A 24,023-nucleotide genomic window follows, 5' to 3' on the forward strand; every position below is an offset into this window, starting at 1 on the left:
AGAACCCTCATAAACTCATCTTGAGTACTTGTTCATGCTGTAAAGAGGGGACCAGAGAGAAGGCAATCAAGGAGAAAAAAAGAAGAAAGGCAGCATTCAGAATGGAGGGGTTTGGTGACCCAAAGGATCTGGCTGCCTTCTGTCAAGGAGAAATAAAGCAAAGGGAAAAACCTATATTCACATGCTTCAGGGGCCACTGCCAGAGAAATAAAGGCTTTCATTAGTCTCTGTATTCTTTAATTAAGCCTTTCTCAGTATGCAAGTGGGATCTGCTTTTACTTAAGAAAAAAGAGAATAAATCTAATAAATGAATAAAATAGAGACATCGTACATTGTAGGCAATCTCAAATTTTCAATGCCAGCGTGGGGCATTGCATCAGAAAATTTCCAGAAGCATCCTTTTGAGTAAGAAGGCAAGGCACAAAAGTAACTTGCAATGGCCAGAAACTTCCTAAATTGTCTGCTGCAAACTTGTTCAAAACTGTGTCGGTGTGTGATCAAGGACCCTTGATCAGGAAAATGGCTCCAGTTCTGCACTGGGTCTCACTTTTCCACCTGCTATGGAGCACGGGCGAGGGAGACAAATAGCCTAAAGTAGTTTGCAGATCTGGTCTTACCGCAAAACCACAACTTAGTACTGGCTGTTTATATATACACCAGCACTATGTAGTTCCTGAGGTCAGTGCTGTATTTCCAACCCTGTCTGAGCCAGACAGTTGGTACGTTCACAGAAACATTTGTTCAGTTTTGGATGAATTGGGTCTGAGAGCAATGCCTTTGCTTTGAAAGGGCCCATGATGCCGCAGGTCCCAGAAGCCGGCACTGGGGCCTGTGGCTCTGGGTACTCAGCTCCAGCTCTATCTATTCAAAGGGCTGAAACTGGAAGAAAGACATGACCTTATATTTTTCCTCGACTGGACAAAAGGCCCCTCAGGAGACCGGAAACACATTCGGTTTCTCTGAAGTTGAACACTGCATGCAATCTCTGCAAATATTCATGAATGTTAATCCAAACAGTTTACAAATACTTTTGTATACACGACTCACTTGAACTCCTATGGATGAAAGTCACTTAAAGCAATTTGTGCTTTAAGTTCCAACTGTTTCAATGACAAAACAGGGGAGCTGGACTTCAAGACTTTTAAAGTTTCTACCAGCTTGAAAAGATTCCAGAATTTTCTACTTCAAATGAGGAACACTGGTAAATTATTCTAACAGACTCGAAAAGCATTTGGAACAATTTAAAACTGGGTGACTGCTTGACAGCAGCATCGTTTGTCTTCCAATTATTCTGTGTTGGTTTAGGTTCCATTACTCAAGGGACATGTTTCCACCATGGCATCTATAACAATATAGGTGGATGCCACCTACTGCAATCTATTTTTGGTTTTATCTTTTAATTTGCAACCTGTCTTTGAATGTTCTCACTAGTAATGAGTAGGTGTATTAAGAGCATAGGGTGAGAAATCTTTGTGGTCTGACCTTTTGGCTAATTGGCCAGTCTCTGTTGTAATTAATCTGGTGAAGAAAAATTATGGCTTCAAAGGCAGTTTGTGGAGAAGCTGTTAATTGCAATTGTTCATTCTTCTTTGGAAAACTGTGCAGGGAGAGTAACATACAGTGGGTCCTCCATGGAGAGCTTGGCCATGGGCATATGGAATGCATACCTCATGAAGGGTCACTGCCTGGGTATAAATGACATCTCCTCAAAGCCTCCCTATTTAAGTTTGAAAACTAGAGACCACTTTACCGGGCGATTCTTTTAAATCAACCTCAAAGATGATACAATAAGCAACTCCAAACATAGTCTACAACTGATTGGCAATATGGCGGCCACTTAGCTGGGAAGAACAATGGCAGCTACTGTACTTGTACACACTGGCAGTTGAAAGAATAAAAACAAAAGTTGTTTACTGAAGGTTTAGCTCTTCATTAAAACGTTTTTTTCTCTCAATTCTACCGAGAAATAATTTCAAGGGTTCACCTCCATCTGGAGGCCAGTATGCAGGAGACAAAAGCTTCTTCAGAGTGTGTAGAACTTGCATTGACACTGACAAGTCTCTGCTCCAAGCGTGACTTGCTGAGGAGGGTTAAGTGTACCTACTCTAAGCACCATTATTCACTGCTTCAGAGGCCAGAGGTAGAATGTGGAGCTAGGAAAATATAAACCACATTTATCTTTCTGAAAAATCCTTAAGAAAAATATCATACTGCATGGAGTACGTGGAAGACATGGAGAAGAAAACCAGATCGACAGCAAACAGAAGGAAGTCACTGTAGCAAAGTTTCAACCGTAGTGCAGTAGTTGACGACTGGGAGGTGTTTCTGCTAGAAACCTTCACTCCCCACATTTTTGTTATTTTCATGTTAAAAGTCTGCTCCTAGATCAAGGTCTCTGGAGGACATTTATTTTCAGGCTTCTCTTTTTCTCTTTTCAAATTATCAATAAATAATAATTATGGACAAATAAAACTGATTATATCCAGGGTATATGGGAGGGGGATATGCACAGGTAGGATCAGGGCTGGGAAAACCTAAGTTGTTTAACAGGATGGATTATCTCCAAAAACAGTGCCTTGATTGGCTGGCACGTTGGAAGAAAAAGTGTTAATAAGAATCGGGAGTTGATCAGCTGGTACTCAGAAAAGACATGGTCACAGAAGTTGGAGATCAAAATCCACCAAGGTGAGTAGAAGCTGTGTCAGGCCAACAGGAGATGGCCTATTTGCTTGGTTGGAATGTTCTACCACCTAACTGGTGTCTGGCACACAGTAACTCCCAATTCATTCATTTATTCATTCCTTCCCTCACTCACTCATTCTTGTATTCTCACTGGGCATCTGCTTCGTGTCAGTGCGCCACCAGGCAGTGGGTATGTTCCTGTTGAACTAACAAATGAACTCTGTGGATGTTCCTCTGCTGCCAGGACATGAAGCAACCTTCTGCCCACACATCTTCCTCTTTAGCTGGCCTGCAATGCAGAATGTGCTTGCCAGGTGGAGGGCGGTTCTGCCTGATGGACAGTGATATTTCTCATGGTAAATAGCTATCTGGTAACTGGTTTTCTCTATCAGTCCCAGTGTGATGGGCATCCAGAAATACGACACTGAGCATCCAGAGTTTCTGTGAACAAAAGATGTGCTATCTTCAGATTGTTAAAATCCACACATTTTAATCTTCTTGAGGATAGGTGCCTTGACACCCATTTTATCATTTATTTTTGGGGGGACTGTGCTAATTTGACAGGCCTGGCTACGCCACTGGAATTCTGACCACAGCCTTGATCTTGTGGCCACGTAGAGTCTCTCTCTGTGACCATCAGTGTTTGCTCCCTGGACTAGTGGTCTCTAAACAGATGCCCAGAGGCCCGCTGGGAAACAGGGAGACTCTGGAATCTTAGTATCGTATTTCAGGACATCTGAGACCATTTTAATTAAGAGGTATTTTCAGATATGACTGTATCATAGAAAATTTGCTTTTTTGGGGGAAAGGAAGATCATAACTTAGAAGGAAGTGATTAAATTTTGAAGGGCAAGCTTCAGTCCAGGAGAAAGAGCATAAACTCTGAGCCTCTTATCCAGGGTGAGAATCACACGGTATCAGGCAGCATTTGACACGGAAAGGAGGAAAAGCATCCAGAACCTTTTGGGCACACTGCCAGCTCTCAATTACATGTTAGTTCTGTTTTCCACTCCTGCTCCTCTCCGGAGCCTTCTTTCCTATATTTATGAAATGAGACGAGTAATACCCAAATTCGTCAGAGGATAGAAAATTAGTTATACCAGAAAGTCTAGCACTTAATAGGCACTTAATATTTATTGAATCAATGGACAAATAAAAATGCCAAGTTTCAAAAAGAAGTGTATTATATCAAGCAAAACTATGAATATAGGAAGAAAATATATTTATCATTTTTTATTACATGAGAAGGAACACACTTAAAAATCAACCATTTTGACACTATATTTAATATTAGAAGACATATTTTAGTTGTATGCAACTTAGATTATTTCTTTTAAATTTTATTTTGTTTTATTATGTTATTCACCATAAAACACATCATTAGTTTTTGATGTAGTGTTCCATGATTCATTGTTTGCGTATAATACCCAGTGCTCCATGCAGAACGTGCCCTCCTTAATACCCATCACCAGGCTAACCCATTCCCCTACGCCCCTCCCCTCTAAAACCCTCAGTTTGTTTCTCAGAGTCCATACTCTCTCATGGTTCGTCTCTCCCTCCGATTCTCCCCCCCTTCGTTTTTCCCTTCCTTCTCCTAATGTCCTCCATGCTATTCCTTATGTTCCACAAATAAGTGAAACCATATGATAATTGACGTTCTCTGCTTGACTTACTTCACTTAGCATAATCTCCTCCAGTCCCATCCATGTGGATGTAAGAGTTGGGTATTCAGCCTTTCTGATGGCTGAGTAATACTCCATTGTATATATGGACCACGTCTTCTTTATCCATTCATCTGTTGAAGGGCATCTCGGCTCTTTCCACCGCTTGGCTATTGCAGACATTGCTGCTATGAACATTGGGGTGCACATGGCCCTTCTTTTCACTACGTCTGTGTCTTTGGGGTAAATACCCAGTTGTGCATTTGCTGGGTCACAGGGTAGCTCTATTTTTAATTTTCTGACGCACCTCCACACTGTTTTCCAAAGTGGCTGTACCAACGTGCATTCCCACCAACAGTGTAAGAGGGTTCCCCTTTCTCCACAACCTCTCCAACATTTGTTGTTTCTTTCCCTGTCCATTTTTGCCATTCTAACTGGTGTAAGGTGGTATCTCAATGTGGTTTTGATTTGAATTTCCCTGATGGCTAATGATGATGAACATTTTTTCATGTCTGTTAGCCATTTGTATGTCTTTCTTTAGAGAAGTGTCAGTTCATGTCTTCTGCCCATTTTTTGACCTGATTATTTGTTTTTTGGGTGTTGAGTTTGAGAAGTTCTTTATAGATCTTGGAAATCAGTGCTTTGTCTGTAGTGTCATTTGCAAATCTCTTCTCCCATTCTGTGGGTTGCCTCTTTGTTTTGTTGACTGTTTCCTTTGCTGTGCAGAAGCTTTTTATCTTGATGAAGTCCCAAAAGTTCATTTTTGCTTTTGCTTCACTAGCCTTTGGAGATGTATCTTGAAAGAAGTTGCTGTGGCCAATGTCGAAGAGGTTACTGCCTATGTTCTCCTCTAGGATTTTGATGGATTCCTGTCTCACATTGAGGTCTTTCAACCATTTTGAGTTTATCTTTGTGTATGGTGTTAGAGAATGGTCGAGTTTCATTCTTCTGCACGTGGCTGTCCAATTTTCCCATCACCATTCATTAAAGAGACTATCTTTTTTCCATTGTATATTTTTTCCTGCTTTGTCGGAGATTATTTGACAATAGAGTTGAGGGTCTGTATCTGGGCTCTCGATTCTGTTCCATTGGTCTATATGTCTGTTTTTGTGCAAGTACCATGCTGTCTTGGTGATCACTGCTTTGTAATATAGCTTGAAATCAGGCAATGTGATGCCTGATTTTTTGCCCCCAGTTTTTTTTTTAATAGTTTTTTTTTTTTTAGAGATTTTATTTATTTATTTGACAGAGAGACACAGCGAGAGAAGGAACACAAGCAGGGGGAGTGGGAGAGGGAGAAGCAGGCTTCCCGCGGAGCAGGGAGCCCGATGCCGGGATCATGACCTGAGCCGAAGGCAGACGCTTAACGACTGAGCCACCCAGGCGCCCCCCAGTTTTGTTTTTCTTTTTCAGCATTTCCTTGGCGATTTGGGGTCTTTTCTGATTCCATACAAATTTTAGGATTCTTTGTTCCAGCACTTTGAAAAATGTCATCGGAATTTTGATCAGGATGGCACTGAAGGTATATATTGCTCTGGGTAGCATAGACATTTTAACAATGTTTATTCTTCTGATCCATGAGCATGGAATGTTTTTCCATTTTTTTGTGTCTTCTTCAATTTCTTTCATGTGTGTTCTGTAGTTCCTAGAGTATAGATCCTTTACCTCTTTGGTTAGGTTTATTCCGAGGTATCCTATGGTTTTTGGCGTTATTGCAAATGGAATCGTTTCTCTAATTTCTCTTTCTACAGTTGCATTGTTAGTCGATAAGAAAGCAGCTGATTTCTGTGCATTGATTTTGTATCCTGCCACATTACTGAATTGCTGTATGAGTTCTGGTAATTTGGGGGTGGAGTCTTTTGACTTGATTTATGACCCAGTATGTGGTCTATTCTGGAGAAAGTTCTGTGTGCGCTCAAGAAGATTGAGTATTCTGTTGTTTTAGGGTGGAATGATCTGTATATATATATATATCTATGAGGTCCATCTGGTCCAGTGTGTCATTCAAAGCTCTTGTTTCTTTGTTGATTTTCTGCTTAGATGATCTGTCTACTGCTGAGAGTGGAGTATTGAGGTCTCCTACAATTAATGTATTATTATCAATATGACTCTTTATTTTGGTTAACAGTTGGCTTATGTAGATGGCTGCTCCCATGTTGGGGTGTAGATATTTACAATTGTTAGATCTTCTTGTTGGATAGACCCTTTAAGAATGATACAGTGTCCTTATGTATCTGTAACTATGGTCTTTAGCTTAAAATCTAATTTGTCTGATATAAAAATTACTACCCCAGCTTTCTTTTGAGATCTGTTGGCATGGAAGATGGATCTCCATCCCTTCGCTTTCTGTCCGGATGTATCTTTAGGTTCAAAATGAGTCTCTTGTAGACAGCATATGGATGGATCCTGTCTTTTTATCCAAATTGCAGCCCTTTGCCATTTTATGGGAGTATTTAGGTCGTTCACATTGAGAGTGATTATTGAAAGGTATGAATTTATTGTCATCATGTTGCCTGTGAAGTCCTTGTTTCTATAGATTGTCTCTGTAAATTTCTGTTCTATATCACTTTTGGGGTCTTTCTCCTTTTATAGAATGCCCCCTTAATATTTTTTGCAGGGCCGGCTTAGTGTTCACATATTCTTTCAGTTTCTGCCAGTCTTGGAAGCTCTGCATCTCTCCATCCATTCTAAATGACAGCTTTGCCGGATAAAGTATTGTTGGCTGCATGTTCTTCTCATTTAGTACCCTGAATATGTCTTGCCAGCCCCTTCTGGCTTGCCAGGTCTCTATGGATAGGTCTGAGGTTATTCTGATGTTCCTCCCTCTGTACGTAAGGAATCTCTTCCCCCTAACTGCCCTTAAGATGGTTTCCTTGGTTCTAAGATTTGCAAGTTTTACTATTACATGCTGGGGTGTTGGGCCTGTTTTCCTTGATCTTGGGAGGTGTCCTCCCTGCCTCTAAGACACGAATGTTCGTTTCATTCCCCAGATTAGGGAAGTTCTCAGCTACGGTTTGCTCAAGTATATCTTCTTGTCCTCTCTCTCCACCCCCTCAGGTATCCCAATAATTCTGACATTGGAACGTTTCATGGTGTCACTTATTTCTCTGATTCTGTTTTCATGGATTCTGAGTTTTTCCCTGGCCTCCTCTTTATCCTTCTTTTCTATCAAGTGGGCTTCGAGATCACTAATTCGTTCTTCTGCCTCGCTTACACTAGCTGTTAGATTATCTAGATTAGATTGGATCCATTGATAGCATTTTAAATTCTGCCAATTTCATCTCTCATTTCTGCCCTCAGAGACTCTTTGTTGCCATTAATCAATTTTTCCATTCTAGCTGTTGTCTTCACAATTGCTAGCCTGAATTCCATTTCCGACATCTTGGTTACATCTGTATCCATTTGTAAATCTGTGGCAGATGTCACAGTCTGAGTCTTTCCTATCTGGGGCTCCTCCTCCTAGTCATTCTGTTGAGGGGTGGTTGAGGGAATGTACAGAGTCCAAATTATTTATCACAACCCAAGCAAGATGCACCTGTTTTATGGGAACCTTAGGGTTGGGGGCCTCTTGTTCTCCCAGCCTGTCTTCTGGAGGAGGGGCCTGCCACGCTGTTACTCAGGCAACCCTTTTTGGGCAGAGTTGCCCTGCCCCCTGTGGTGGGGGATGGGCTCAGTGGAAACCAGTTTTTTGGGGCTTTTGTTCTCTGGCAGCTTTCCCTGGCGGCTTTCTGCATCTCTTCCGTGAGTCAGAGCAGAAGAGACCGTTTCCAACCCTCTGCCTCAGAGCAGAGAGATCGCAGTCTATTCTTCAGTGAGCTCTCCAGGCCACACTATCTCCGTTTCTGTCTGTGCTGCTGTAAACTGCAGCGTCCCAGGTTGTGCGCCCCTCAGCAGTGCTCCCAGTCCTTGCCTTCAGGTAGGGTATGTCTCTGCCCTTTGTGCTTCTAAAATCGCCAGCCGCCCCCAGTTTGCATGTGTGGCCCCGCTGCTCTGGTTTCAGTCTGGGTGGCTGCCCTAAAGTCCTTTCGCCGCTACCAGTCTGCGACTCTGTGTCCTGTCCCCAGCGCGGAAGGCTATCACTCATCGGAGGTGTAGGATCGCCAGGGCTCCCTCCTTCCCTTTATCTTCGGATATCTGCCCAAGGAATCACGGCTTCCCACTTCATACCTCAAAACCAACCGCCTGCGATATTCTGTTTGTAGAGATCCAGATGTATCTGCTTACATCTCAGGCTGATTTTGTTGGTGTTCAGAGTGGTCTGGTAGATATCCAGCTCAATTTCGGGGATTGGTTGGAATAGGGTCCCCTATTCCTCTGCCATCTTTTTCTCCCCCCCTCGCCTGGCAACTTAGATTATTGAATAAAAGCTGCAACTGCCTCACTGTCATTATTGTTGTCTGAATTATTTGTTTGTACCCCAGATTTTTTTTTTTGTGGTTATTCCCTATTACCTTTGTTTCCAATATTCTCTAAAGGGTAATTCCAAACTAACTAATCCTTTTTTTTTTTTTTTTTGAGAGAAAGGGAGAGAGAGAATCTTGAGCAAGCTCCACACCCTGCAGACAGCCCAATGCGTGGCTCGATTTCATGACACTGAGCTCATGACCTGAGCTGAAATCAAGAGTCAGACCCTTAACCAACTACGCCATCTAGGCACCCCCTAACTAATCTTAAAGCACTGTTTTCACCACCACATGACTCTCTGTCATGTCTCTTCTACCCTCTCTGTCACCTTTTTTTAAAAGATTTTATTTATTTATTTATTTATTTATTTATTTATTTATTTATTTATTTATTTGACAGAGAGAGAGAGAGACACAGCGAGAGAGGGAACACAAGCAGGGGAAGTGGGAGAGGGAGAAGCACGCTTCCTGCTGAGCAGAGAGCCCAATGCAGGGCTTGATCCCAGGACCCTGGGATCATGACCTGAGCCAAAGGGAGATGCTTAATGACTGAGCCACCCAGGTGCCCACCCCACCCTGCCCTTATTCCTTTCATTAAATAACACTCTTCATCACAGCCTTTAAACCAATGTCCTCACCTTACCTGCCAGTTTTTCTTATCCATCTAACTCAGGGCTTTTTTTTTTTTTTTAATCTGGGATGTAGAGATTTTTCAGACTAGATTTTGTTGTCTGTGAATGCCTGAATGTCTATATGAAATCGTGTGTATGTGTGAGTTTTTCCTGAGAGAAGATCCATTTCGACAAGCAACCCAGAGGACCCAAGATACCACGGAGGTCAAGACCCTTCCTGTCTTCAGTCTGGTCTCCCTCATGCCCTCTGCCAGGGCTCCGTGCGCCTCCCTGACCTTGGTGGTCCTGCTGTTCATCCCGTCCTCTGTCCTCCGACACAGGAGCCCTCCTTCAAGGCTAGCTGAAGACCTACCTCCCCCACTCACCCCACTGACGCTCTTTACCCCTTCTCTGGCTCCAAGAAATGGCAGTCAAGTGCTGAGGCACCACCACATGACTGTGACACACCCTCCACATTTCACGATGTACGTTGGCTCCCCTGAGGGAACGACAGGCAAGTTCCTCTGGTGGAATCTGATGATATTTGAGCACCCCTCCAGCCCACACATGAGTGGGGTTCGTGAGGAAGTGAGGCTGGGTGCTGGGCAGGACGTGTCCATCACAGACTGACAGCGTTTCCTTCCTCAACTAGCTCAAATTTATTAACATGCTTCAAAGCATTATCTCCCTCGGGGCAAGAGGGGCAGAGAGGATGAATGAAGAGGTTTCTAAAGCAGGACTCTGGAAGTCAGTTTTAAAAATAAAACCAAACAATCGTAAAAAGAACACTTATCCAGGCGCCCCTCATTTGCAAACCACATGGCTGGCAGGTGTTCTTCTGAATCATCTTGGAGGAGTGATTCTAAATGTGTGCAGCTTCCTCCAGCTCATGGCCCACACTAGGGTCTCCACGGGGTATCTTTTGATTGTGAAATATGATCAGTTCTGGGCAATCCTACCCACCTGCGTACTCATCTGCCCCTCACCGTGAGCCCTGCTTTTGAAATCTCCACTCTAAGTACAGACATGCAATAACAGACGTGACTTCCTCTTCTCTGATTCCTGGTGTGCCAAATCATAAATCCTGAAAGTTACAATTGTATTAGTGGATGGTCAGGCAGGTGTGATGAAATGAATACTGGGTCATCGACACATTAGCTGCAGACGGAAAACAATTAAATAGAGTGGGGGGGGCAGGAAGAACATATTAAAAAAGCCACAGATCTGGCTTGATTGTGGTCCCTTCAATTTGGAGAAACATGACCGTTATCATCAAAGGTCAAAGTCAGTTATTGGTACAAAAATCAATAAAGTTGAGGTGGGGGAGGAAGGGATCGAAGAGATAAATTCAGGACATGTCTTCTTGATTGAAGGGACTTGGTGAAAATCTATGTATTTTAAACTCTTGGGAATAAAGCTGCTTGTCAGTAAACTGGACTGTTCATGTAGTTTTGTGGGTTCCTGCTATGAATAGGTTTTAAAGAATTATATCAGCGCACACTAGGAAAGAAAAAGAGCAAGGAGAGATTTTCAAGTTGCATCTGCTTTATCGCCCATTTTGTTAGATTCTTAGAATCAGACATTTGTGGTTTTTGTTTCTTTATGAAGGCTATCGATGGGCATGTTCTACCTCTCTGTGCCAATTACTGCAGAGGATCAGAAATCCTCTGGCAATCTGAGGCTAACAGTTCCCTTATGTTTGTGTAACAAACTAGAAAAGAGATTCTAACTTTTGAACCCAGACCTCATGTCTGAATGTATTACTCTTAACACGATGTGTACTGTCTTGACTAAATGTTAGACTTAAAACATCTGCTCATTCCTTGGGCGCCTGGGTGGCTCAGTCAGTTGAGCGTCTGACACTTGATTTTGGCTCAGGTCATGATCTCAGGGTTCTGGGATCGAGCCCAACATCAGGCTTTGCACTCAGCGGGGAGTCTGCTTCTCCCCTTTTCCCTCTATCCTCTGCCCCTTTCCCTGCTTGCACTCTTTCTCTCTCTCAAAAAAAAAAAAATTCAAATTTGCTCATTTCTGCCGCTCCCCCTGCACCACCAGCAGTGATATAAGTACTGCCAGTTTTCCAAGTGCAATCTGTAGACCATCCTGCGCCGGGAAAGGTGCCATGCTCTGGCAAACGGCATTATGTAGCATCCTTTTCCATTAAGGGTACACGGGTGGTCTATCTCAAAGTGATTACATTTGCCATTTCTTAGCTGCCAACAAATGTATTTACTCATTAACACTTGATAGGTTGAATGCTCCCAAAGAGGGCTACTGAGCAATTAAGTATGATTCAGATGCATTCTGAAGGCACCAGAAAGTGACTTCTCTAATGGCAGTTTTCTTCAAAGCATGACCTCCCTCGGGGCAAGAGGGGCAGAGAGGATGAATGAAGAAATGCCAGGTGAGGGGCCTCCCAGAGGACTCTGGGGGTTTTAATCTCTACTTTGGCTTGCTGTTTAGTCACAGTAATCTAGAGGTCCTCAATTTTGAAAATTCCAATAAGATTTAACTTTAGGTTCATGCTATTTGTGAAAACATGGGCTGAAAATCAGGAACTTAGTATTTTGTGTATTTTATGATCAAATGTCCACATACATTTATAAAAACTGCTAATTCCAAGTTATCATCAAATTTATTAAATCAGATCTGTTATGACGCTTACTTTAGAATATTCTGGAATCCATCAGCAGGTTTTTAAGGAACTAACAAAGGGTTCCTTTGAAAGCATCGATTGATTCAGTGTGGAAGAAGCAGGGTACAGGAGAAGGCAACCAGGACTAGACTCAGAGGCCCCGGATGCACGTCCTTGTTCGGTCCCATCAGGTAAGAGTTTGTGCCAGGTGCTCGCTCTCTTAAGACCTTAGCAACTCCTATAAGGGTCTGCTTCCTGTCAGGTTCCAGCTGGGCATGCTCCATGTGACCTTTCTTCTGACTAACCAAGTGACCCTGGAAGGAGCCATTACTGACTTCATTTCAGGGGAGGAAACATGCTGGAGGTTAAGTAGGTCACCTAAACCCAAGTGTAGAATTACAAATGGTGATATGAGACTGTGGACTCTATGTATGGTGCCACCCAGGTTCTGGCCAAGGCTGTCAGCATTAGGAGGACAAGGCCCCACGGTGGCTCCATTTCAGCCACGTTTGGAGGTTTCTACCCCAGAGCTCTGCTGTCCAAAACTACCAGTAGAGGATAGTCAAATGAAGCTATTTAAATCAATACTAAAATCTAAAACTCAGTTCTTCAATCACAGTACTTTTTGAGTATCTACTGGTGGCTACCATATCAACCAGCACAGATATGGAAGATTTCCACCATTACAGAGAGTTCTACTGGATAGTGCTGCTCTAAGTGTTGGCATTCTGCTCACTGGCTACAACCTATGACTCATTAACTGAACCTGACCTCGGTCCTTTAGCTCCTTCTTTCCTCTTGTGGTCCATCAAACACCTCCAGCCCTCCTGCCTCTAAGCCTAGACTTTCTAGACATGATTTTCTTGGCATCCTTTATTCTCTTGCTCCTTGATATTCTGTTGGGCAGCCCCTGCCAATCCCTAACCGTTGGCAAGTCATATCCTCTTGATTTCCCTGCTCCTGTTTCTGGGATGTAACGCAATACTGGAAACAATGATAAAATAATAAAATGAAGAGAATGCAGTGCTTGCCCCGGCAGCACATATACTAAAATGAAAAGAATGCATGCTCTTGACCCTAACTGGGTCCTCCCTGCTTCTTAGCATTTCTTTGACTCATCTAACAGATGCACTAACACATCCCTTATGATGCCTCTTTCCCAACACCTCAGACCTTCCATGATCCTCATTCTCCATAGATGACCCACCTCACAGTCAGTGTCCCAGGAGGATGATACAGAACCTGTTGCCATGAGCTTCTCTGAGTTCCTCTAGGTTTCCTTTAGCCCAAGTGATCTACCAACTGCTTTCCACCCAGGAGCACTAATTGCCTGCTTTCAGATCTTTGCTCATGTCTCTGCCAGTCAGAAGTTCTCTTCCCAAGCCCACCTCTGCCACAAAGCAGTTTTTGGATCATCCCATCTGAAAGCAACTTCTATCTTCTCCAAATTTCTCTAACATTTTCTCTGAACCTCTCACACAAATTTCTAACTGGTGTTGCTTGTAATAATGTACAGGGCACCCTGTCCCTTCCCCACCAAACCACAACCATCATGAGAGGGGGTGCTTGATGGATTCAGCCTGCACCCCTGGCAGCAACTAGCATGGGTCTTTGTATAGATAATGCTCAGCACATATTTATTTAGTGAATATCTATATACCTATTTATGAAGATATCAGATTAATTCCTAAGGTAGACAGATTTAATTTAATAATGAACTGATGAATACACTTCTTTTAATGATCACAACATGGAGTTCTAGCTAAATGATTGCATTACCAGACCTTCTGATGGGAAAACAAGGGGGGTATTGATGATGAGAACTATAATAACGGGGCTACAGCAGTGTGGAATATCATTCTTGGGGGGAGGTGTGGCACAGGGACAAAATGAGAGAGAATGGGGAAACAACCAAAGAAAGACATCAAAGCTGTAATAGACTTACCTTGGGTAGCAATATAATGATTGGGTCGATGATAACCCTAAAAATAAATGAGAAAGAATATTTCATCAACTTAACATTGATAAGCAGCACAGAAGTTACACAGTTAAGTCTGTCACAATGAATGCTTATACAAATACCAACAACTGCGTCAGTTGGAAGTTGAATGACCATATGCAGTACCACAGAGTTCCTCATAAAAAGCAAAGAAGCATCAACACATCAGAGTTCTGTTGCTTACACAGGAGGTGGAAGTAACTTAATCATACACTGGCTATGAGATGATAGGTGAGCAATAAATACTAACAACTTATGGATTCTCTGAAATAACATGACCACAACTCTTGTTAGATTGCAAACAGGCTGGGAACATGCAATAGGATTTCATTTGTGTTCAGGATGTTATTGGCAATGTGCCAAGGGCTTTAATGCATATTCTGTTTTCCCGTTATAGGCAGTTATATCAATAGTGATACTGAACATCATTCTTAAACACTGCTAATGCCATGCCATGCTGCTGTAGCAAGAGCCAGAAATTTGAAGAGGCAGAAATTCTGCAAGTCCCCTTCCTTTCATCATGACTCTGTGAGAAGGGGAAAAGATGAAAATTGGGACCAAAGAAAGAAGGGAACAAAGAACACTGGAGGATCAATATCTGGGAGAGATAAAACCAATTCAGAGAAAATTACACACAGGTAACAGAATATCACCATGGACCTTAATACTTTCCATTTCTGTCCCCCGAGATTACCCAAACAAAATACGTGCCCAAAGCCAGATGGGAAACGGGAGAAACTCGGAGGGGAAATACAGATTTCTCAGACAATAAATGCATATCTGTTAGATTTTTTTGCTCTTAAAAATAAATCATTGATAATGAACAGCAAAAGCAAACACATTCTTCATATAACTGACCTGCTGTAGGTCTCAAAGATAGACCCTTGACAGATATTAAATAGGATTATTAAATGATCACTCATTTCTTGCCAGCTGATAAGCGCTACAAAGCAAGACCCTGTCTGATGTACGGCCCCATGAGTCAGCCCTAGCAAGGCTAGGAGATAGGAGGAAATCATTTACAAAACAGAAATAATTCACACAGCCCACGAATGACCTGTGCTGCTAAACGCAACGGTCATTTCTCTGTTCTCATCTCTGTGACCTGTCACCATCTCCGTGACACGATTAATCCCCCCTGAAATACTTTCTTCTTTGCCTTCTGGGATATGATGCTCTCCTGGTTTTCTTCCTCCCTCCCTCCCTGGCTTGTCGCCTCATTCATTTGCCCATTCCTCCTCTTTGCCTTGATGTTGATGTTGGAGGGCCCTGTTCTTGGACCCTTTCCTCATCCACACGGACTCCCTTGGTGATCTCATCCAGTCCCGCAGCCTTCAAGGCCATCTTTATGCTGATGAGTTCTGTATCCTCACCTCTAGCCTGGGATCCCCCCACCCCCCAAATCCTGATGTGGGATAATCTCCTACTCAGCACTTCCACTTAGATGTCTAACATATATTTAAGGATTAATATATCTAAAAGTGAATTCCTTAATTCCTCCCTACCTCCCACCCGAATCTGCTCTGTCCAGTCTTCTTTCCAGATAATGGCAATTCCATCTCAAAAGGCATCCTGACACCTCTCTTGCTCCTACACCCCATAGATAATCTGTCAGCAAATCCAGGGCTCTGAGTTGAGCGTGGATCCAGGATCCTACCATTTCTCATCTTCCAGTGCCACCACCTCCCCGCTCTCTCGCTGCTCCTGTAGTCACCTGGGAGGTCTTCAGGCTTCTATTCTCACCCATCTATGGTGTGTTCTCCTCTATACATTGGGATCCTATCACCCCTCTGCTCAGATCCTCCAGTAACTGCCCATCTCACAGTAAAAGCCCAACGTCTGTATGACTGCTTACCTTATCTGGCCCTACAACCCCTCAGACCTGCTCACCTGTGACTCTACCCCCTCGTACCATGCCACCAACCCTTGCCTGCTTATTTCACTTCAAATTTGCCAGCCATGATCCACAGGAAGGCCTATCATGGGCTTTTTCTCAGTCTGGAATGCTCTTTCCCTGAATACCTACACGGCACACAACCTTTCAATTTCTCCGCTCAAATAGTACCTTTCAGTAGAGCTCCAGCCACTCTATTCAAAAATTACAATCCATCTCCAAACTGGTTCTCTGCATCCCCCTGTTACAGCCTTCATTTTCTCCATCATACATACTACCATCTAATATACCATATAGAATTAACTGGCTTAGTTCATTTATTGTCTGTTTCCTCCGATTAGAGCACCAGTTCCATTGGGTCAGAGGTCTGCTTTTGTTTTTGGTCTGAATTGCTCACAGTTATAACTCCAGTATCTACAACAGTAACTGACATATAATATAATAGGCTGCTCAATAAAATCCTATTGACTAAGTGAATAAAGGAGCCCTGAATATTGACTCTTTTCTCTGTTAAAATTAAAACTAATTAATCCGGTATTTTCATTACTTTTATGTCTTTCCTCCTCTGCATCTCTACCCGCCCATTCTTTAAAACTTAGTTAAAATCACTTCTACCACAAAGCCGAATCTGATTACATTTACTCCTTCAGGCAGTGATTCATCAAACACTTATTAAGTGCTACAGTACTGCAGGCCTGTGCCCAGTGCAGGGGATACAAAGATGATGTAAGATAATGTCCCTGTGCTTAAGGACTCTGCGGGGGGTGCTCTAGGAGCTGGGACTGGAGCATAAACAGGATTCCCATGGAATCTCTCAAGGGAAGGAGTGTTACAGAGAAGATTATTTCTTACTTTAGCTTCTGAACTGTGAGGTCTTAGGGGGAAGGTAACAGGTCTTGGACACCTCTGAATACTCCCATAAGGTACTCACTAAATGTCTGCTGGATAAAGAAATAAGTACAATGTACTTTAGGAAGAAATTTTGCTTTAATAGAAAAAAAAATGTAACTTGGGTTGGGTATGTTTTGGGTCATTATGAAATGTAGCGGTGTAGGGGTCTTCTGAGGATGGGATGTGAATTATTCTTCCAACAGTCATCCCGCAGGCCCCACCCTCAGATCCATAACCAAAGTTGTCAAACCTTTCCAAGTAGTACTAAAAATAACATTTCTTCTGGTTATGATGCTAGTACTTTTAGTAGCATCTGATTTATACTCAACCAAGAAAATATAAGAACCCATATATATATATATATATATATATATATATATATATATATATGTATGTATTTTATCCATATATATATAAAACCTGTCTGTGGAAATACTGATGGGCTAGAAGAAAATGTGATGGCCAAGCACACTGCCTTGGGAACTGCAAGAGAGCTGAAGCCTGTTTAATGTGAGCCTGGGCCTGGAAGGTAACAATGACTTTCCCTTCATTTTCAGGCTACTTTTGATTTCATTCATTCTTTCAACTGAAAACATGCTGTCTCCTCAGGAATTTATTCTAATGTAAGACATTAAGTTAACATGATGCAGAATGAACCAAGAAGCAGTCTTCAATAATTAAACAGCCTACATATTTAATGACATGTCTTGTGTGCATTAGATGTCCTGGTTAACAGCTGCAGACTACTTTGAAGGCAACTTAAAAGTGCAGTAATGATGAGAGATTGCAAATCATCGAATTAGGAATTAGACAGTTTTATCCTATTAATATGTAAACAGATTTTTTTTAAGTGTCAAATAATCTAAGTTGTTGACAAAAAAAATGGAAATAACAGTTTCTTGGTCCACAGGGGCACAGGATGGCAAAGGAGGCACAGAAGGTTAGAGAGGAGTTCACCAGCCAGTTGGCCCACTTGAGACAAGGACTGGCCATGCCTTCATCATAAAGTTCTGTGGGGTGTGGGGCAACGGTTATGTGTTTGCTCTGTAGTTGGAGTAATGTGTGCCCACCAATATCACAGCAGACACACAATGTGGAATGTGTCAGAACAGTTGGGCTTACTGACAGTTTCAAAATACATACGTCGATATAATTTCCATTGATGTAGTCTGAGTTGGTATCTCCTTCTATGGTCTGCAGCCTCACCCGCGAATGATCATCTGCAAAGGAAAAAGAAAAGAGTGATGAAAAGCAATCTGTTGGGCTGCTCAGAGCCCCAGAATGTAAGGATATTACATGGAGATCAACCGCATCCATGCTGCCTTAAAGATAAAGAATTAAATACTACACACCTTCTACACTTCCTATTTTGCTCTTAAAACTAGGAAGGATTTATAATTATTAGCATTTTACAGCAATTCTCATTAACTTATTCTTTGATCATGCACAGGCATGAGGCTTTGGCAGAGGTCTGAAACTTCCACATTGAGTCCTATGAATCACAATGGACTTATTTCTCAGATTGAATGTGTAGCGACTTCACTAAATCACATATAAACCCTGAGATTTTGACGGCTGCCTACGACATCTACCTTGACAAATGATGGTTATAAACCATGGCCCAGCCTTTTGGGAGGTGCAGACATGGACCTAACCGGAGCTGTCCCTGAATTCCCTAAGCCACTCTCTGTTACCCTGTGTGTGAGACTCAAAGTCTGGTGTGCAGGTTAGAATACCCCACCTGGGGTCTGGGGCATGTTACTACACCTCTCTGTGCTTGAGTTTTCTTATCTGGAGCCTGGGGATTAACAGTGTCCACCTCAAGGGATTATCCTGAGCATTAAAATAAAATTGAAAAGAAGATTAGAAGAGAGCCTGGTATATAATAAGTGATGGATAAATGTCAGCTGTTGCCGCTGTCACGTGCTGTGTAACAGACACGCGGACTGTCCTTCTCACTATCAGTACAGCTGTTGCCCACACACACGAGAGCAAGCCAGGAACGGACCCATATGCAGTCAAAGTTTTCCTTGCGGTGACCTACTCTAAGATCTAGTTTCTCAGAGCACATTTTGCTTAAAACCAGAGCCCCCCATGCATATTTTTGCTGGGGGCATGGGGGAGGTGAGTCACTAGGATGCTGGGGATGTGCAGATTGTTCCGGCTTTTGTATTTGTTAGGAGAGCCGGTGTGTACACACAGCTACCGAGGAGCAGGGCGGTAAGCAATTCTGGCAGTAAAGCCGTTTGAGCCTCCTGAATGAAAGATGCTCCAATAGACCTGAATCATGGCCATTCCGCACACATCAGGCTTTTAGTCAGCTCCTCTGAAGGGAGATGAGGCCTGCCTTCCTGTACTCCTTGACTTTCCCTGGGCAGTTGTTTTAAAAGGCAGGCATCATATTAGAGGCCCCCAGTCTTCAGAAGCAGTGCTGTCTTAGGATCTATTGTACCTCCTTGTCAGAATCCCCCCTCTCACACTTTATTTCTTTTAGAACCTTAGGATGAATGCCGCTCATTCCCTATGATTTACCACCTTGGGCTTCTCAAATTATTCTGGAATGTTCTGCAAAGGGACTTCAATCTCTGATAAGACTCCATTCTCATCTCCCATAAACAGAGCCTTTGAAATAAAGAGATTCCCCATCATCTCCTACTGTTCAGTTGGTTACCACTCTCCCTCCCTCAATCTTTTTTCTTTTTTTTTTAAACCTTGGCTGCTATTTCTCCACATGTTATTGCTTTACTCTCCTCCTGATGGGGAAACCCACAAGACATATGCCGAGTGTATTTCCTAAGCAGACTGAGATTGTTTTTATTTCTCTTTATAGGCACAGTAGTATCTTCTCCTTATTCTAAAGTTGATTTTACTAGATTATAACCTCTTGGGGTCAGAGACCACATAGTGTCCATTCTGAAGATCCCTGTGAGCACCTTCCACCCAGGCCACACTGCCCAGCTCCACGGCCTCTCTTCACAGCACTGCCTGCAGCACACAACCACATGTGGTGGTCCCAACACACAGGAGGTGCACGCAATGCCTTTACCTCTTCACCCCACTAACAAATGCCCTGTCTTGATAGGCACTGTCTCAATGGAAGAAGGGACAAGTTGTGATCAGGCGAGGTTCACTGGGGCTTTCTGGGGTCCTGTTGTGGACTTGCTTAGTGGTTTTATGAGTGTTGGCTTTAGAACACATCTATTAACCTGTATTTGGAGGCTTTATGCCCTGTTTCGTACCTATATTTCACTATTTAAAAATAAAAGGGTCCACCTTGAGGGCATTATGCTATGTGAAATAAACCCAACCCAGGGCAAACACTGCATGGTTCCATTTCCATGAGATTCTGAGAGTAGTCAAATGCACAGAGACAGAAAGAAGAAAGTGGCTGCCAGGGGCTGAGGGGAGGTGGGGAATAGGGAACCAATGTTGAGTAGGTACAGACTTGGGGAAGATGATCTGGCAGCGGGTGGTGATGGCTGCACGACAATGTGAGTGAACTTAATGCCACCAAACTGGACACTTACACATGGTTAATGTGGTAAGTTTCGTATTATGTTCATTTTACCACATTCTCCACCCCTTCCTTGTAGAATACCCCTTCAAGTTCCACTCTAAGCTTCGGTGTCCTGAGAAACAGATCCCTCAAAGCTGGGAAGTGCACGTCACAGACTCGGTCTTGGAGGCTTTGGGAGTTCCCCTGTGACTCCCCTTGCCCGGATGAAGTAGATGCAGGGGTGACAGTGACTCTAGAGCGTGCCACTAGAGGACAACTGTCATACGTTATTGATGTGTACTCAGGAGATGGCTCAAGAATTACTGCAATGAGGTTTAGGAGGTATTTTTCCTTTCAGTGATAAAATGCGTGAGTATTGATAAGTCAGTGACTCTTAAGGCAGGGAGAGAGAGAGTTTAGCGGGGAGAATGGGCTTAATCTCTCAGAGATTAGCTTTGGTGTCCCAGAGACCCTGATTTGAATACTGGCTCTCTACTACTCCCCCAAATCGTGAACTTAGACAAACCGTGAATCTTCATGAGCTTCATCTGTAAAAAGAGGTTGATGATCCTTCCGAGGATCGTTGGGAAGACCAAATGAGAAGTACACGTCAAGTGCATGGAATATAGGACAGTTTCCATTAAAAAGGAATTACCCCTCTTATGTGAATAAAAGTAACATCCTTGTTGTTTAGCAATTCAAACTACAAAGAGCCCAGGACACTTGTCTGCAGGTCAGTGGAGGAGGGTAAAACTGCACACTCTAAGCAGCTAATCTTTGGGAAAGATGAGCTTGAGCTAGTTTTAAAGAGGAAACAGGATTTCCAAAAAGACTTGGAAATAGGATGAACACTCCCAAATAGCTGCTACATCTTAATCCCCTGGCATCAACTCAGGAACTTGTCTTTTTATTTAAAAATTTTTTTCTTAAATCAAGGTATAACTGACATATTACATTAGTTTCAGGTGTACAGCATAATGATTCGCTATTTGTATATATTGTAAAATGATCACCACGGTAAGTCACTAGATAAAGTTACACATTTTTTTTGTTTATTGTGATGAAACCTTTAGGATTTACTCTCTTGGCAACTTTCAAGTATGTACTACAATACTGTCGACTATAGTCACCATACTTACATCACATCCCTGTACCTTATTTATTTTATAGTTGGAAGTTTGTACCACTTGACCCCCTTCACCCATTTCACCTACCCCCAACCCCCCTCCCTCTAGCAACCACAATATTGTATTAGTTTCAGGTGTACAACATAGTGATTCAATATTTATCTACATTACAAAATGCTCACCACAGTTTAAGTCTGGTTACCATCTGTCATCATACAGAGTTGATATAATGTCACTGGCTATATTCCCTATGCTGTACTTTTTATCCCCATGTCTTATTTATTTTTTAACTCGAAGACGGTACCCCCTAATCCCCTTCACCTATTTCGTCCTTCCTCCCACCTCCTCCCTTCTGGTGACCAACAGTTTGTTCTCTATATTTATAGGTCTATTTTTGTTTTGTTTTGCTCTGTTTTGTTTTTTAAGATTCCAGATATAAGTGAAATCATATAGTATCTGTCTTTCTCTGTATGACTTATTTCACTTAGCATAATACCCTTTAGTTCCACCCATGTTGTTGCAAATGGCAAGATTTAATACTTTTTTATGGCCAAATAGCATTTCATTATATACAGGTAGATGCAGATATATGTGTCTATCTGTATGTATATCTATCTGTCTACTCTAGCTGCATCTTGTGTGTGCGTATGTGTGTGTGTGTGTGTGTGTGTGTGTGTGTGTGTATCACATCGCCTTTATTTATTCATCCGTTGATGGACACTTAGGTTGTTTCCATATCTTGGCCATTGTAATAATGCTGCTACATATATCTTTTCAAATTAGTGTTTTTGTTTTCTTTAGATAATACCTAGTAGTGGGGTTGCTGGATCTTATGGCAGTTCTGTTTTTAATTTTTTGAGGAGGCTCCATACTGGTTCATAGTGGCTGCACCAACTTACATTCCCACCAACAGGACATGAGGCCCCCCATTTTGCCATATGCTTGCCAAAACTTGCTATTTCTTGTCATTTTGATAACAGCCACTCTCACAGGTGTGAGGTGTTATCTTACTGCGGTTTTGATTTGTATTTCCCTGATGACTAGTGATGTTGAACATTTTTCATGTGCTTATTGGCCATCTGCATGTCTTCTTTAGAAAAAATGTTTATTCAGATCCGCTGCCTATTTTTAAATAGGATTTTTTTTTTTTTTGCTGGGTTGTATGAGTAATTTATTATGTTGTGGATATTAACCCCGTATTGGATATATGATTTGCAATGTTTTCTCCCATTCAGTAGGTTTGCTTTTCATTTTGTTGATGGTTTCCTTTGCTGTGCAGATGATTTTTATTTTGAGGTAGTCCCATTTATCTATTTTTGCTTTTGTTGCTTTTGGAGTCAGATCCAAAAAATCATCACCAAGACCAATGTCAAGGAGCTTACCACCTGTGTTTTCTTCTAGGAGTTTTATGGTCTCAGTCTTACATTCAAGTCTTTAATTTATTTTGAGCTAACTATTATATCTAATGTAATATAGTAGCCTAATTTTATTCTTTTGCATGTGGTTTCCCAGTTTCTCAATACCATTTATTGAAGAGACTGTCCTTTTCCCATTGTATATTCTTGCCTCTTTTGTTGTAAATTAATTGACCATATATGTGTGGGTTTATTTTGTGAATCCCTATTCTGTTCCACTGATCTATGTGTCTGTTTTCATGCCAATTCCATACTGTTTTGATTACTATAGCTTTGTAATGTAGTTTGAAACCAGGGAGTGTGATGTGATGTCTCTAGCTTTTTCCTTCTTTCTCAAGATTGCTTTGGCTATTCAAGGCCTTTTGTGGTCCCACACAAATTTTAGAATTGTTTGTTCTTTTTCTGTAAAAAAAAAATGCCATTGGAATTTTGATAGGGATTGTCCTGAATCTGTAGCTTGCTTTGGGTATTACAGATATTTTAACAATATTAATTCTTCCAATCATAAGCACAGAATATCTTTCCATGTATTTGTGTCTTCTTCAATTTCTTTCATCAATGTCTTACTGTTTTCAGAGCATAGGTCTTTCACCTTCTTGCTTACATTTATTACTAGATATTTTAATCTTTTTGATGAAATTGTAAATGTGATTGTTTTCTTAATTTCTCTTTCTGATAGTTTGTTGTTAGTGTATAGAAATGCAATATATTTTTGTATGTTGATTTTGTACCCTGAAAATGTACTGAATTCATTTATTAGTTCTAAGTGTGTGTGTGTGTGTGTGTGTGTGTGTGTGTAGTCTTTAGGGTTTTCTATATATAAAATCATGTTTTTCACAAATAGTGACCATTTTACTTTTTCCTTTCCAATTTGGAAGCCTTTTACTTCTTTTTCTTGCCTAATTACTACGGCTAAAACTGCTAATACTTTGTTGAATAAAAGTGACAAGAGTGGGTGGGCAACCTTGTCTTGTTCCTGATCTTAGAGGAAAAGTTTTCAGTTTTTTACCATTGAGTGGGCTTTTCACCATTATGTTAGCTGTGGGCTTGTCATATCTGGCCCTTATTATGTTGTGGTACATTCCCTCTATACCCACTTTGTTGAGAGTTTTTAACGTAAATGGATGTTGAATTTTGTTAATCCATGCTGAGAGCTGCTTTTCTAAAACACAATTTATTCTGTCCTCACCTAGTCCAAACCATTCAAGG

General features: G+C 41.9%; 1 protein-coding gene across 7 annotated transcripts in view; it reads right to left on the reverse strand.

The window, feature by feature from the left end:
• Positions 1-24,023, reverse strand: part of PTPRM (protein tyrosine phosphatase receptor type M) — an 824,645-nt gene that overhangs the window by 65,727 nt on the left and 734,895 nt on the right. For all 7 annotated transcript variants that reach the window (XM_027575435.2, XM_027575436.2, XM_027575438.2 and 4 more), the window contains 2 exons: positions 17,920-17,996; positions 13,938-13,974 (listed from right to left, as the gene is read on the reverse strand). In XM_027575435.2, coding sequence (XP_027431236.1) covers positions 13,938-13,974; positions 17,920-17,996 — 114 coding nt within the window. The remainder of the gene's footprint in view (positions 1-13,937; positions 13,975-17,919; positions 17,997-24,023) is intronic.

Source organism: Zalophus californianus, chromosome 14, assembly GCF_009762305.2.
Source record: "Zalophus californianus isolate mZalCal1 chromosome 14, mZalCal1.pri.v2, whole genome shotgun sequence".
Lineage (NCBI taxonomy): Eukaryota > Metazoa > Chordata > Mammalia > Carnivora > Otariidae > Zalophus > Zalophus californianus.